At 57.7% G+C, this 12,086-nt stretch overlaps 1 protein-coding gene across 3 annotated transcripts in view; it reads left to right on the forward strand.

Moving 5' to 3' along the window:
- LRP5 (LDL receptor related protein 5) overlaps positions 1 to 12,086 on the forward strand; it is a 137,195-nt gene that overhangs the window by 117,017 nt on the left and 8,092 nt on the right. For all 3 annotated transcript variants that reach the window (XM_009008613.5, XM_035263570.3, XM_035263569.3), the window contains 5 exons: positions 756 to 881; positions 4,781 to 5,017; positions 8,058 to 8,168; positions 9,582 to 9,818; positions 11,189 to 11,328. In XM_009008613.5, the coding sequence (XP_009006861.2) occupies positions 756 to 881; positions 4,781 to 5,017; positions 8,058 to 8,168; positions 9,582 to 9,818; positions 11,189 to 11,328 (851 nt within the window). The remainder of the gene's footprint in view (positions 1 to 755; positions 882 to 4,780; positions 5,018 to 8,057; positions 8,169 to 9,581; positions 9,819 to 11,188; positions 11,329 to 12,086) is intronic.

Genomic DNA, 12,086 nt, shown 5'->3' on the forward strand with positions numbered 1-12,086 from the left:
ATCCAAGGTGACCTCGTCTTGAGATCCTTAACCTGCAAAGACCCTTTTTCCAAAAAAAGGCTATGCTCATAGATTGCAGGCCTTAAGACGTGGGTGTATCTTTCCGGAGGGCACCATCCAACCCCTTACACGATGAAAGAAGGGAGGAGGGCCAGGTGCAGTGATTCACGCTTGTATTCCCAGCACTGAAGTGGGAGGACCGCTTGAGCCCAGGAGTTCAAGAGCAGCCTAGGCAATGTATTGAGACCCTGTTTCTACAAAAAGTTAAAAAAAAAAAGCCAAGTATGGTGGTACGTGCCTACAGTTCCAGTTCAGGAGACTGAGGCAAGAGGATTGTTGGAGCCCAGGACTCCAGTTGGAGTCCAGGCTCAATCAAGGCTACAGTGAGCCATGGTCACACCACTGCCCCCCAGCCTGGGCTACAGAGTGAGACCCTGTCTCAAAGTAAGGAAATAAAGAGGAGGAGAGACGACAAGCAGGCGGTTGAGAGTGATGGTCATGGGCACAGTGGGGACTGGTGCAGACAGGCTGGCCTGTGATGACGAGCAAGCTCTGTAACCGTTTCCAGCCCCCACTTGTGTGTTAATGTCCACGTCAGTCGGAAGACTAGGCTGCCAAGAGGATTAAGTAGGATTCTCCCAGCGAGGCTGGGCCTGCAGTTCTCATGAGTTCTCATTTGGCCCCTACCCTCAAGGCTATGGTTCTGACATGGAAGGCAGAGCCTGACCTCCCTTTGTCTTATTTTGTCCTTGCAGCAGCCCACCCATGTGCCCGTGACAATGGTGGCTGCTCCCACATCTGTATTGCCAAGGGTGATGGGACACCACGGTGCTCATGCCCAGTCCACCTCGTTCTCCTGCAGAACCTGCTGACCTGTGGAGGTAGGTGTGACCTAGGTGCTCTCTTTTGAGATGATGTATCTGATTCTCTGCCTGCTGCGTTGCTGCCTGGCAGCCTTTTAAAATGACAAACTGTGGCATCCAGTTTCCGAAGCTGATTGTCTCTTCCTTTGCCCTCCTTCCTCTTTTAGTGTGTGCATTCAGTGCTATGAATTTTCCTCTAAGTATCTCACACATTTTGTTATATTTTCATTTTCAGGTAGTTCAAATATTTTTACTCTTCTCCTGAGATGACATCTTTGTCTCATGTGTTATTTTGAAGTGTTGCTTACTTTCTAAAGAGTTGGGGCTTTTCCAGCTGTCTCTCTGCTACCGATTTCTAATTTAATTCTACCGTAGTCTGAGAGCTTATTTTATATGATTTCTCTGCTTTTAAATGTGTTAGGTGTGTTTAATCACCCAGCATCACGTGGTCTATCTTGGTGAATGTTCCGTGTACTCGTGAAGAGTGTGGATTCTGCCGTTTTTGGGTGGAGTGTTCTAGAAACGTCAGTTGGATCCAGTTGATTGATAGTGCTCGTCAGTATCCTTCCTTCCTGCTTCCGCCTGCTTGAGCTGCCAATTATCGACAGGAATGTGCAGTCTCCAACTCTAATGGTGGATTTGTTGATTTCTCCTAGTAGTTCTATCATTTTCCCTCCTTCTACCCTTGATCCTCTTCTCCCCCTAGGGCTTCCTGGTGGTGGTGGTGGTGGGAGAGTGAAGAACATGGGCTTTAGGGCCAAAGAGGCCAGGGTTCAAATCCCGGCTCTGTCACTTGTTAGTTGAGTGACCCTGGCTGGCGCCTGGCCGTCTCTGAGCCTCTCCTTCTCTGTGAAATTGAGAGTTCGTACCTAGCAGGCTGTCATGAGCATTAAGTAACAGGGCACTCCACCTGGACTCTGACACCTGATGCACAGGAATGCCAGCTGCTATGTCATGGGTGTGGCAGTGGTAATAAAGTGACAATCTGTGAAGCCTGCCTGTCCAGGGCTTTCTGTCCGACGCCCCTGTGCTTCCAGGTGGCCTTGGATCCTGTTGGTTTTGTGCTCTGCTCAGCTCCCCTTCTCCTGCGGGAGCTCCTAGGGGCTCCGCCTCAGCCTGCGCACAGCAGACAGCAGCACGGGCAGGCACTGCATGTAAGTGCTGCTTCTTTTTCTTTCTTTTTTCTTTTTCATTTCTTGAGATGGAGTCTCACTTTGTTGCCCAGGCTGGAGTGCAATGGCACAATCTTGGCTCACTGCAGCTTCCACCTTCTGGGTTCAAGCGATTCTCCTGCCTCAGCTTCCCAAGTAGCTGGGATTACAGTCATGTGCCAGCATGCCCAGCTAATTTTTGTACTTTTAGTAGAGACGGGGTTTCACCATGTTTGCCAGGCTGGTCTTGAACTCCTGACCTCGGGTGATACACCTGCCTTGGCCTCCCAAAGTGCTGGGATGCAGGCATGAGCCACCACACCCAGAGTGCTGGTTCTTTTTAGCAGCTTGTCTTGCTCCTGGAGAGACTGGCCACGGCCCAGGAGCTTGGGGAGTAGGACTGCAGGGGGCTGCCTCATACCTCGAGTTTGGCCATGAGCAGAAGGGATCTTTTGTGACTGTCCCCTCCGGAGCTTCCTGGCAGCTTTGCTCCATGTTCCAGCCCAAAAGCTCAGGTGGATTTGCAACCCAAGGGTGTCTGTGCACCTCCCACAGATGCCCGAGCTGCTCTGGCTGACAGATGGGGCCGTCAGAACAGTGCACCCACCACAGCCTTGGGCCTCCATGCCAGAGGCCATGCCCCTCCATCCACTGCCCCTGGCATGGGTTCCACATCCTCCGTGCGGGCTGGGCATGCAGTAGCACTCAGGGAACAGCAGAGTCCCAGGGGCTGGGGACACAGACAGACACAGACGCAGGCCACTGGCACAGAGAGGCCAGAGGAGCCGTTGGCTTCAAGGCAGCCCCCATTTCCTAGGGCTTCTCCCTCCTGCTTCGTGCCGAAAAATCACAGAAAACAGAGGCTGGCCTCAGGAGAGGGATGCTGGGAATCAGCCCAGGCCTTTCTGAAAGCCGAGCAAAGCTCCTGCCAAGCTGAAATCCGATCAAGGAAAAAGCATTGGTTTCAAGCTGCCACGCTGCATCCAAACCTTTGGATGTTTGGAATCCCCAGGCCTGCCCCGTAACTGCTGGGCGCACCCGGGTGACAGGGACTGTGGCACAGGGCTGGCCTCATTTTGAGATGGAGCCTCCCAGCTTGGGGACTTGAGGCCCCTTCCTCATGGCTCAAGAGACATATATTTACTGCACAGGTGCTTGTCATTCTCTGGTGGCCACTTCGGGGCAACCACAGAAGAACAGGGCTCACTGAGGTCTCAGACATGGACCCTTTGATAGTGGCAGGAGCCAGGCCAGACAAGGGACAGCTGGAGTCGCCTCAGCAGTGGCACCACCACTGCTGCTTAGCCCTTCCCTGAGCCGGGTGCACCCCTGGCTCTGGCCCCAGTGTCCCAGTTACAACTCACAGGAGCTTGTGGCGCACAGAGGCTGCTTCTGATTGAGAGAAGAGGTCGGAGGCTTTGGGAGGCTGAGGGGCTGCTCAGTTTCACAGCTGCTGAGGGAGGCTTGGGCTCCATCTCAGGCCAGCCCTGCACCGCCTTCACCTTCCAGCCACCGGCTCCCTGTCTCCCCCGTGGCCAGGCACGGCTTGCAGACATCTGTCATTGACTCCTCTCAGCTGCCATGGGCCGACCGTGGCCAAGCGCAGCAGGGACAGCAGCTTCCTTTGATTTCTCTCGTCTTTGATCAGGCCCCCTCCCCTGTGCCACAGTCCCTGTCACCCGGGTGAGCCCAGCAGTTACGGGGCAGGCCTGGGGATTCCAAACATCCAAAGGTTTGGATGCAGCGTGGCAGCTTGAAACCAATGCTTTTTCCTTGATCGGATTTCAGCTTGGCAGGAGCTTTGCTCGGCTTTCAGAGAGGCCTGGGCCGATTCCCCCGCACCCCGTCCTGAGGCCAGCCTCTGTTTTCTGTGATTTTCTGCACAAAGTGGGAGGGAGGAGTCCCAGGAAATGGGGGCTGCCTCGAAGCCGAGGGCTCCTCTGACTTCTCGGTGCCAGTGCCCCATGTCTATGTCTGTCTGTGTTGTGTCCCCTGCCCCTGGGACTCCGCTGTTCCCTGAGCGCTGCTGTGTGCCCAGCCCGCACTGAGGACCTGGAGTCCTGAGGGGCAGGATGGCCTCCACCCTCTGATGATCCTCCACTGGACAGCCTCCCCCTCCTCCGCCTCACTGCCCTCTCCCGGAGTGTCCTCGGCCCTCCTGCCCGTGCTTTGTCTCATCTTCTGCAGGCGCCTGGGATGTGCTGACCGGTCCTCCGCTGGCTCCCGCCTTGCTGTGGACACTGGCCACCACAGAGGCATGACCCTGCTTCTCTGGCAGCCCCATGCCCACAGCAGGTGTGGCTGCCAACCCCCTGCCTGCCTTCTCCCTCTCTGGTCCCGAGGAGGGCGCAGTGGGCACTCAGGTGTGACTGAGCAGGCATGTGTTGGGCGGTGGAGGAGGGACTGCTTGCTGCAGTCAGGGCCGAACTTCCCGCCCCAAGCTTTCTGCTGTATTCAGTGCAGCAGAAACTGCTGCTTAAAGCTGGGATTGCCAGTCAGCCCCCTTTCCCTCCTGCGTTGAAAAGCAGACGAATGTGTGTCTGCAGCAAATGTGTATTCTCCCGCCTTTGTTCTGGGCGGGGGCTGGAGGCGGGGCGGCGCCCAGGAGCTGCCTCAGTGGAGGATGCGTGGGTGCAGCACCCGCACAGCAGGAATGCGGAACCGGTTCCAGTCCGTCTCCACTTCTGCTTGGAAGCCCGGACACACAGCTGCCTGGGTTTTGCTGGGTGGGGCTGCGTGCGATGCTCTCCTCTGTCCCTTCCCCAGAGCCGCCCACCTGCTCCCCTGACCAGTTTGCGTGTGCCACCGGGGAGATCGACTGTATCCCCGGGGCCTGGCGCTGCGACGGCTTTCCTGAGTGTGACGACCAGAGTGACGAGGAGGGCTGCCCCGTGTGCTCCGCTGCCCAGTTCCCCTGCGCCCGGGGCCAGTGTGTGGACCTGCGCCTGCGCTGCGATGGCGAGGCTGACTGTCAGGATCGCTCAGACGAGGCCGACTGTGACGGTGAGGCCCTCCCCACCAAGACCCTGGCCCTACCCTCTGGGATAAGGCCCTACCCTCTGGGATAAGGAGCTACCCTGGCCTACCCTGGCCCTACCCTCTGGGATAAGGAGCTACCCTGGCCTACCCTGGCCCTACCCTCTGGGATAAGGAGCTTGAGGCTACCTCCAGCCTCAAAGGAGTTGGGACTCTGAAAAACCTTTGCTTGGAGGGAGTTCACCAAGTCTGTCTTTTAGGCCCAACAAGGAAAACTCTGCAGTCCCACCTGTCCTGTCCCACCAGGCAGTATGGCTTGAAGGTGGACTGTGAGGGTCTATCTCAGCTTCCCGCTTTAACTCAGGGGTTTCAGAGAAACCTGAGACACATTTGGTGGTGGGCTGCAGCGGCCCCCAGCTCACACCCTGGTAAATCCCTGCTGAACGCAGGGCTGTCTCTACTGAGCAGTCTGTGGGGTCGTGCTTAAGCCTGAGTGGTTTCTGTCAGCCGTAGAATCAGGAATTATAAAGAGATTTGCTCAGGCATCCTGGGCCCTTGCTGACCAGCAGGATCTCCCTTAGATCTTGATAATGAAACACATCTCTTCTGTGCCCCCTGAGTTTTCTTTTTTTTGTTTTTAAAGACAGAGTCTTGCTCTGTCACCCAAGCTAGAGTGCCCTGGTGCAGTCTCGGCTCACTACAAACTCTGCCTCTGGGGTTCAAGCGATTCTCCTGCCTCAGCCTCCTGAGTCGTGGGATTACAGGCGCACACCACCATGCCCAGCTGATTTTTGTATTTTACTCGAGACGGTGTTTCGCCATGTCGGCCAGGCTGGTCTCGAACTCCTGACCTCAGGTGATCACCCTCCTCAGCCTCCCTAAGTGCTGGGATTACAGGCGTGAGCCACCGCACCCAGCCTGAGTTTTCCTTTTATAAATGACCTGCTTGGTTGGTGGCTTGCCACTTATTGTCAGCATCTCCCGCCCAGGACTGCCGAGGAGCTGTCAATGCCCTGCCTCTCCCAAAGCCACCAACTCTGTTAGGTAACACAGATGGGGTCTAGCCACTGTCCTACGTCCTCATTTACAAGGAGCAGACATTTCGTAGAAGATGAGGGCCTGGGAGTAGCCTCCCGGCATGTTTTTCTATAAAGGCACAGTGGCTAAGTCCTTCCAGCTCATTGACTGTTTGAGACTTTGATGGAGTCTGTAACCTAAGGGCCCAGGGCCCAAATCCAGCCCGCCACCTGGTTTTGTAGGTGAAGTTTTCTTGGGGCACTGCCACGCCCATTCATTCATTTATACCATGTCTGTGACTGCTTTCATGCCAAAGGCAGGAGAGCCAAGTGGTTATGCTGGAGACCTACGGCCTTCAAATCCCCAGTCCTCATGTCTGACCCTCGACAGACAGGGCTCCCCCAGCCCTGCTGCGCACCCCGGCCCGTCACCTGCTGCTCGTGATTTCAGCTCGACGGAGCCGTGGTTAGGAATGTTCCCCGTGCTTGTCCATTTTTCATTGGTTGCTATGAAGGAGTACCTGAGGCCAGTGGGTCAGGAAGGAAGAGAGGTCTTGTCTGGCTCACGGTTCTGCAGGCAGTGTCAGCACGGCACCCGCATCTGCGCAGCTTCTAGTGAGGCCTCAGGAAGCTTTGACTCTTGGTAGAAGGTGAAGCGGGAGCAGATGCGTCACATGGTGAGAGAGCGGGCAACAGAGAGAGAGGGAGGGAGAGAGGTCGACAGCACCTCTCCCTCTTGTTCTCACCTGGAGAGGAGGTGCCAGGCTCCTTTAAGCAACCAGCTCCCATGTGAACCACCGTGAGAGCCCACTCCTAACCACAGGGAGGGCACCAACCTGTTCCTGAGGCATCTGCTCCCATGACCCAAACACTGCCCACCAGGCCCTACCTCCAACCTTGGGGGTCACGTTTCATTTTATTTTATTTGTACTTGAGAAAGAATCTCACTCTGTTGCCCAGGCTGGAGTGCAGTGGCGCCACCATTTAGACCCACTGCAACCTCTGCCTCCTGGGTTCAAGTGATTCTCCTGCCTCAGCCTCCCGAGTAGTGGGATTACAGGCATGCACCACCATGCCTGGCTAATTTTTGTATTTTTAGTAGAGATGGGGTTTCACTGTGTTGACCAGGCTGGTCTCGAACTCCTGACCTCAAACGATCCACCCACCTCAGCCTCTCAAAGTGCTGGGATTACAGGCATGAGCCACCATGCCCAATGAGGGTCACATTTCAGTTGCAATTTGGAGGGGCAGACGTGGGAACCATCTGAGTCCCCTAGTCCCACTCCTGCTGCCCCTCCTGTATGCCCTGAGGCACTGGTGGCAGGCCCTGGCTATATGTTCCGTTTCAGAAGCTTTCTTCCCTTCTCGGTTTCCAGAAAATCATGGCATCCATTATAAGGACAGGGTCCCTTTATCTCCCGTTCCCAGGGCAGACCCCCAGGGCAGGGCAGGCGGGGAACGTAGCAAGCTCCCTGGGGTGGGCATGGCTGTGGCTCCCTCCAGGTGGGCATCTGGGGAGGGGAGGAGGCAGCGGTCTGCACCCTGGCTTGCTCTTCCTCCCTGGCCAGAGGCCGTGGCTGCGTGGCTCCCATGTGGGCTGGCTGCACCTACAGTGAGTTCTGCTCCCTCCCCTCTCTGCAAGCTCTGCTGGGCACCACTGCTCTCCTCGGCCCCCACTCTCGGGAGGCAAGAATCCTCACGGCAGTTCTTGTCCTTGGCACCCACCCCCCAACCTGGTAGAGCCTTGGGCAGGGTCTATTACTACTTACATGGCTTGGACCTTCCCACAGTAGGCACCTGACAAATACCTCTTAGGGGTGGGGGCAGGAGGTGCCTTGAGGTCTCAGCCCTGGCATTCCCTCCCCTACTCGGCATAGGCCTCACCACAGGGGTCCTTGAGGGAGGGTGGAGACTGCACTAGACCACTCCCCCGGTCCTAGAAAGGGTCCATCCGTCTGCTGTGTTTGGAGCCCAGACCTTGGTTGCTGGGCCCTGTGTGGTGGGCTGGGGGCGCCCTCCAGCCTCTCTGAGTGTGCAGCCCCTCCTTCCAGCCATCTGCCTGCCCAACCAGTTCCGGTGTGCCAGCGGCCAGTGCGTCCTCATCAAGCAGCAGTGTGACTCCTTCCCCGACTGCATTGACGGCTCCGATGAGCTCATGTGTGGTGAGCCAGCCTCTGGCGTGGGGAGGGGCGTCAGGCTGGGTTCCCCCAGGAGTGCGGGGTCTATGGGAGGAGACATGCCTTCCCAGTGGGGCTGGGGGCTGTGTGAGAGACTTAGGTGGCTGGGAGGCTCCTTGCAGGAGGCAGGGAAGCCTTTCCCAGGGCAGCGGCCAGGAGGAGAGACCGTGAGCTGTGGGCTGGGTGGCCATGGAGTCCACCCCGGCGGGTGGGGCTGACCGTGCCCAGGTGCCTGCAGCATGTACCCACCCATGGGACCTCGCTCAGCGGCGTCCGTCAGGCAGCAAGATTAGCCCTGAGGGCTGCAGTGGTCCTGCTCCCTGACGGCTTACTGTCTGGCTAAGGAGGAGGGATGTTCACATATGCACGTGTGCCATGTGTGCACACATGTACATGACATGTCCCACATGCTCAAGTAGCATGACCTGTGCCGTCATGGATACAGGACCTAGAGGTTAGGAGACCAAGGCAGTCAGGGAAGCTTCCTGGAGGCAGTGGCTCCTGAAAGGCTGTCTGATTCAGGCAGGAAGGGAGCTGAGTTCAGATAGGAAGTAGGAATGAGTCATTGAGTCTAGGGACATGGCCACACCTTCACTGCCAAGAGACCTAGGCTGAGAGCTCTTTTCTTCTGGCTGCAGGAGGGAGAGAAGTCTGGTGCGGGGACAAGGGGGCTTCCTCAAGGGACTCCCTGTATGCTTTGGCACCTTCATGTCAGGTCAGGCTTGGGGCCTGAGGGCAGTGGTGGGGATCACCACGGGTCACCTCCTCTGCTGGGCAGCTTCCCCAGTCTGACAGGCCTGTGCCCAGGCCTCCAGCATGGCCGTGGGCCCCAGCCGTGGGGGCGCTGTTGATGCGCAGCCAGGCCTCGCACGGAGTCCGCACGCTTCCTCCCATTCCTCTGACATCATGGATGCCCTCAGGATCGCCGGGCCGATCTTGTGGGAGAGTGAACGTGGCTTTTGCCAAAGCTGAGTCTAGAGCCTGGAAACTTCCTCCAGGGCAGCCTCCATAGTGGGGTGGTCACAAGGAGCCCACCCAGAGAGCCTGTGCCTCCTGTGGCCTGGGGGGTAGCACCAGGGGCCGCCTGGCTTTGCACTTCCACCATATCACCTGTGCTGGCCAGGGCGCACTCCCTTCCGCCACCCCTGAGGGCCCGGGCGAAGGAGTGAATACCAGGTTGCCTTGGCAGGGATGTGTTGAGGGCTGTGGGGAGTTGGACAGGGGCCAGGGTTGGAGTTGGCAGGGGAGAAGGGGAGGGTGGCAGCTGTGCAGGCCTGAGGTTGTCCAGGCTCCCCAGGCCTAGCCTCCAGCCCCCTGCTTTCTCCCCACCCTCCACCAGTGGCAGAGTCAGCCCCTTCAGGGTGTGTAATGTCGGCCACCTCTTTCTGTCTCTGGCAGAAATCAACAAGCCGCCCTCAGATGACACTGGAGCCCACAGCAGCGCCATCGGGCCTGTCATCGGCATCATCCTCTCCCTCTTTGTCATGGGTGGCATCTACTTTGTGTGCCAGCGCGTGGTGTGCCAGCGCTATGCGGGGGCCAATGGGCCCTTCCCGCACGAGTATGTCAGCGGCACACCGCACGTGCCTCTCAATTTCATAGCCCCGGGTGGTTCCCAGCATGGTCCCTTTACAGGTAAGGAGCCTGAGGTCTGGAAAGACTCGGAGGAGGCGGGAGAGGAGTCTGGCCGGCTTTGGGGAGGGGATGAGGGACACGCTACCTTGGGCCCTCTTGTGCGTGTGGCAGATGTTGCTAATCAGTCGTGGCATTCAGGCTTTCCTGCTGAGCCTGTGCTTGGCAGCAGAACCCTTCAACACAGAGGCCTGCATGGCTGCAGCAACGCACCCTTTGGCACTGTAGGTGTGGAGGAAACTCCTTGGACTTGACCTTCAGTATCCTAGTTGGACATGTGCTGTGTTGTCCACAAATCCTCATGTCCTCTAGAAGTGAATGTGGGGCAGCTGGGCACTCTCTAGAGCTGAAGGAACCACTATGTACCATGAGTAGCTTTGTCCTGAGTGCAGCTGGGACGTGTGGCTGAGCGTGGTTATAGTTCCTACGTGGCCGAGGCACCAGGAAGGCAGGCTGTGTTTGTAGATGGTGGGGCAGCCACACCGCAGAGCTGGTTTGTATTATATGAGGGACCATGGTATGTCTAAGAAGGCAGAGTCCCCGTGAGGTCTGCAGGTACCTGCACAGCTCCAGGCCACCTTGAGGATTGCCTCTGTCCACCCAGCCCTGAGTTCCCTCTCCCCTGTTCTATCCTGCTGTCACCCCAAGCCAGCCTCACTGGGAACCCATTGGATGGCAAGTGTAGATGTGACCTGCCTCTCTCTGGGTTATCAGGGTTCTCAGGAGCTCTTGGGGCCGGGCGAGGTGGCTGATGCCTGTAATCCGAGCACTTTGGTAGGCCGAAGAAGCTGACTCGTGGGTCAAAAGATCAAGACCATCCTGGCCAACATAGTGAAACCCTGTCTCTAGTAAAAATATAAAAATTAGCTGGGCGTGGTGGTGGGCACCTGTAGTCCCAGCTACTCAGGAGGCTGAGGCAGGAGAATCACTTAAAGCTGGGAGGCAGAGGTTGCAGTGAGCTGAGATCGCGTCACTATACTCCAGCCTGGTGACAGAGCCAGACTCTGTCTCAGAATAAAAAGCTCCTGGAAGCGTGCAGTGGTGACACCATCATGGTCACAGCAGCCCTCAGAGAACCGGGCCCTGTCTGTTCCTGGCAGGCTCTGTGCTGCCCCTCCTGGGTTCCCTGACCCAGCTACAGGCCCCTTGGGGGAGGTATCACGTGTCTCTCGTTTCGCAGATGAGTCCCGGAGAGCTCACCCTGGTAGTGGCCAGAGAGGCCAGCAGCAGAGGGAGGGGGGTGCATCTTCGACAGGACACACCGACCCAGTCTGGGTCTCCTGGATAGTGGGAGCCGAGGGGACTGCCCTGTGTCTGTGGGGTGGCTCAGCTGAGCCTCGAAGCCACCTGACTCCCCGTCCCTTCCCCGCCAGGCATCGCATGTGGAAAGTCCATGATGAGCTCTGTGAGCCTGATGGGGGGCCGGGGCGGGGTGCCCCTCTACGACCGGAACCACGTCACAGGGGCCTCATCCAGCAGCTCATCCAGCACGAAGGCCACGCTGTACCCGCCGGTGAGTGGCGGGGCTGGGGAGGGGTGGGGCGGGATGTGGCTGTGGGCCCCTCCGGCCTTCAGCTCCGGCCAGAAGAGGCTTCTCGGGTTCTTGGGGGCGGTCCCCCCGCCGCCTCTGAGGCATGCTTGCTTTCTTCCCTCTCTACAAACATTCTTTAAAGACATTGTTGTCTGTGGATACTCTGAAAACCACACAGAAATATAAAGAGCTGAAATCTTACCCGAATCCACCTCCTAGAATGGCTGTGGGGCCACGTCAGCCTCCAGATGGCCGCCTGTTGCACACGGGCAGCCCAGTGATGGCCGCCTGCACCAGGCCCGTCTGCCCTCTGTGAGCTTCCCCTCGGGTTGCCCACCACAAACCCCCTGTCCTCCCAGCCAGGAAAACAGCTGCATGGTTTTGTGTAGGACAGACACACGGGGTGATTTTCGTGGCTAAAATCCTTCCCGGAGCTTTCAGCAGGCTGAGGGGAGGCTCTCGCTGAGCCACACCCTCCAAGCGAAGTGAGTGAGAAGAGGATAAACTGTCGGCACCCTCCAGCATCCAGGGGGCTGGCTGGGGAGAACGCCCATTTCTGGGAGCACAGCCCCAGGGTGCCAAGGTGAGCTTGGCACCTGGATGTGAACCCCTGTGTGTTGACACGCTTTGAATGCTTTTCATTTTCCACAATCTAGTTCCTGCAGCTGTTTGCCCCTAAGGTAAAGCCAGCCCCCTCCGCTTCCTCTGGGGCCTCACCAGGGCGCCCCACCTCACCAGGG

Source organism: Callithrix jacchus, chromosome 10, assembly GCF_049354715.1.
Source record: "Callithrix jacchus isolate 240 chromosome 10, calJac240_pri, whole genome shotgun sequence".
NCBI classification, from domain to species: Eukaryota; Metazoa; Chordata; class Mammalia; order Primates; family Cebidae; genus Callithrix; species Callithrix jacchus.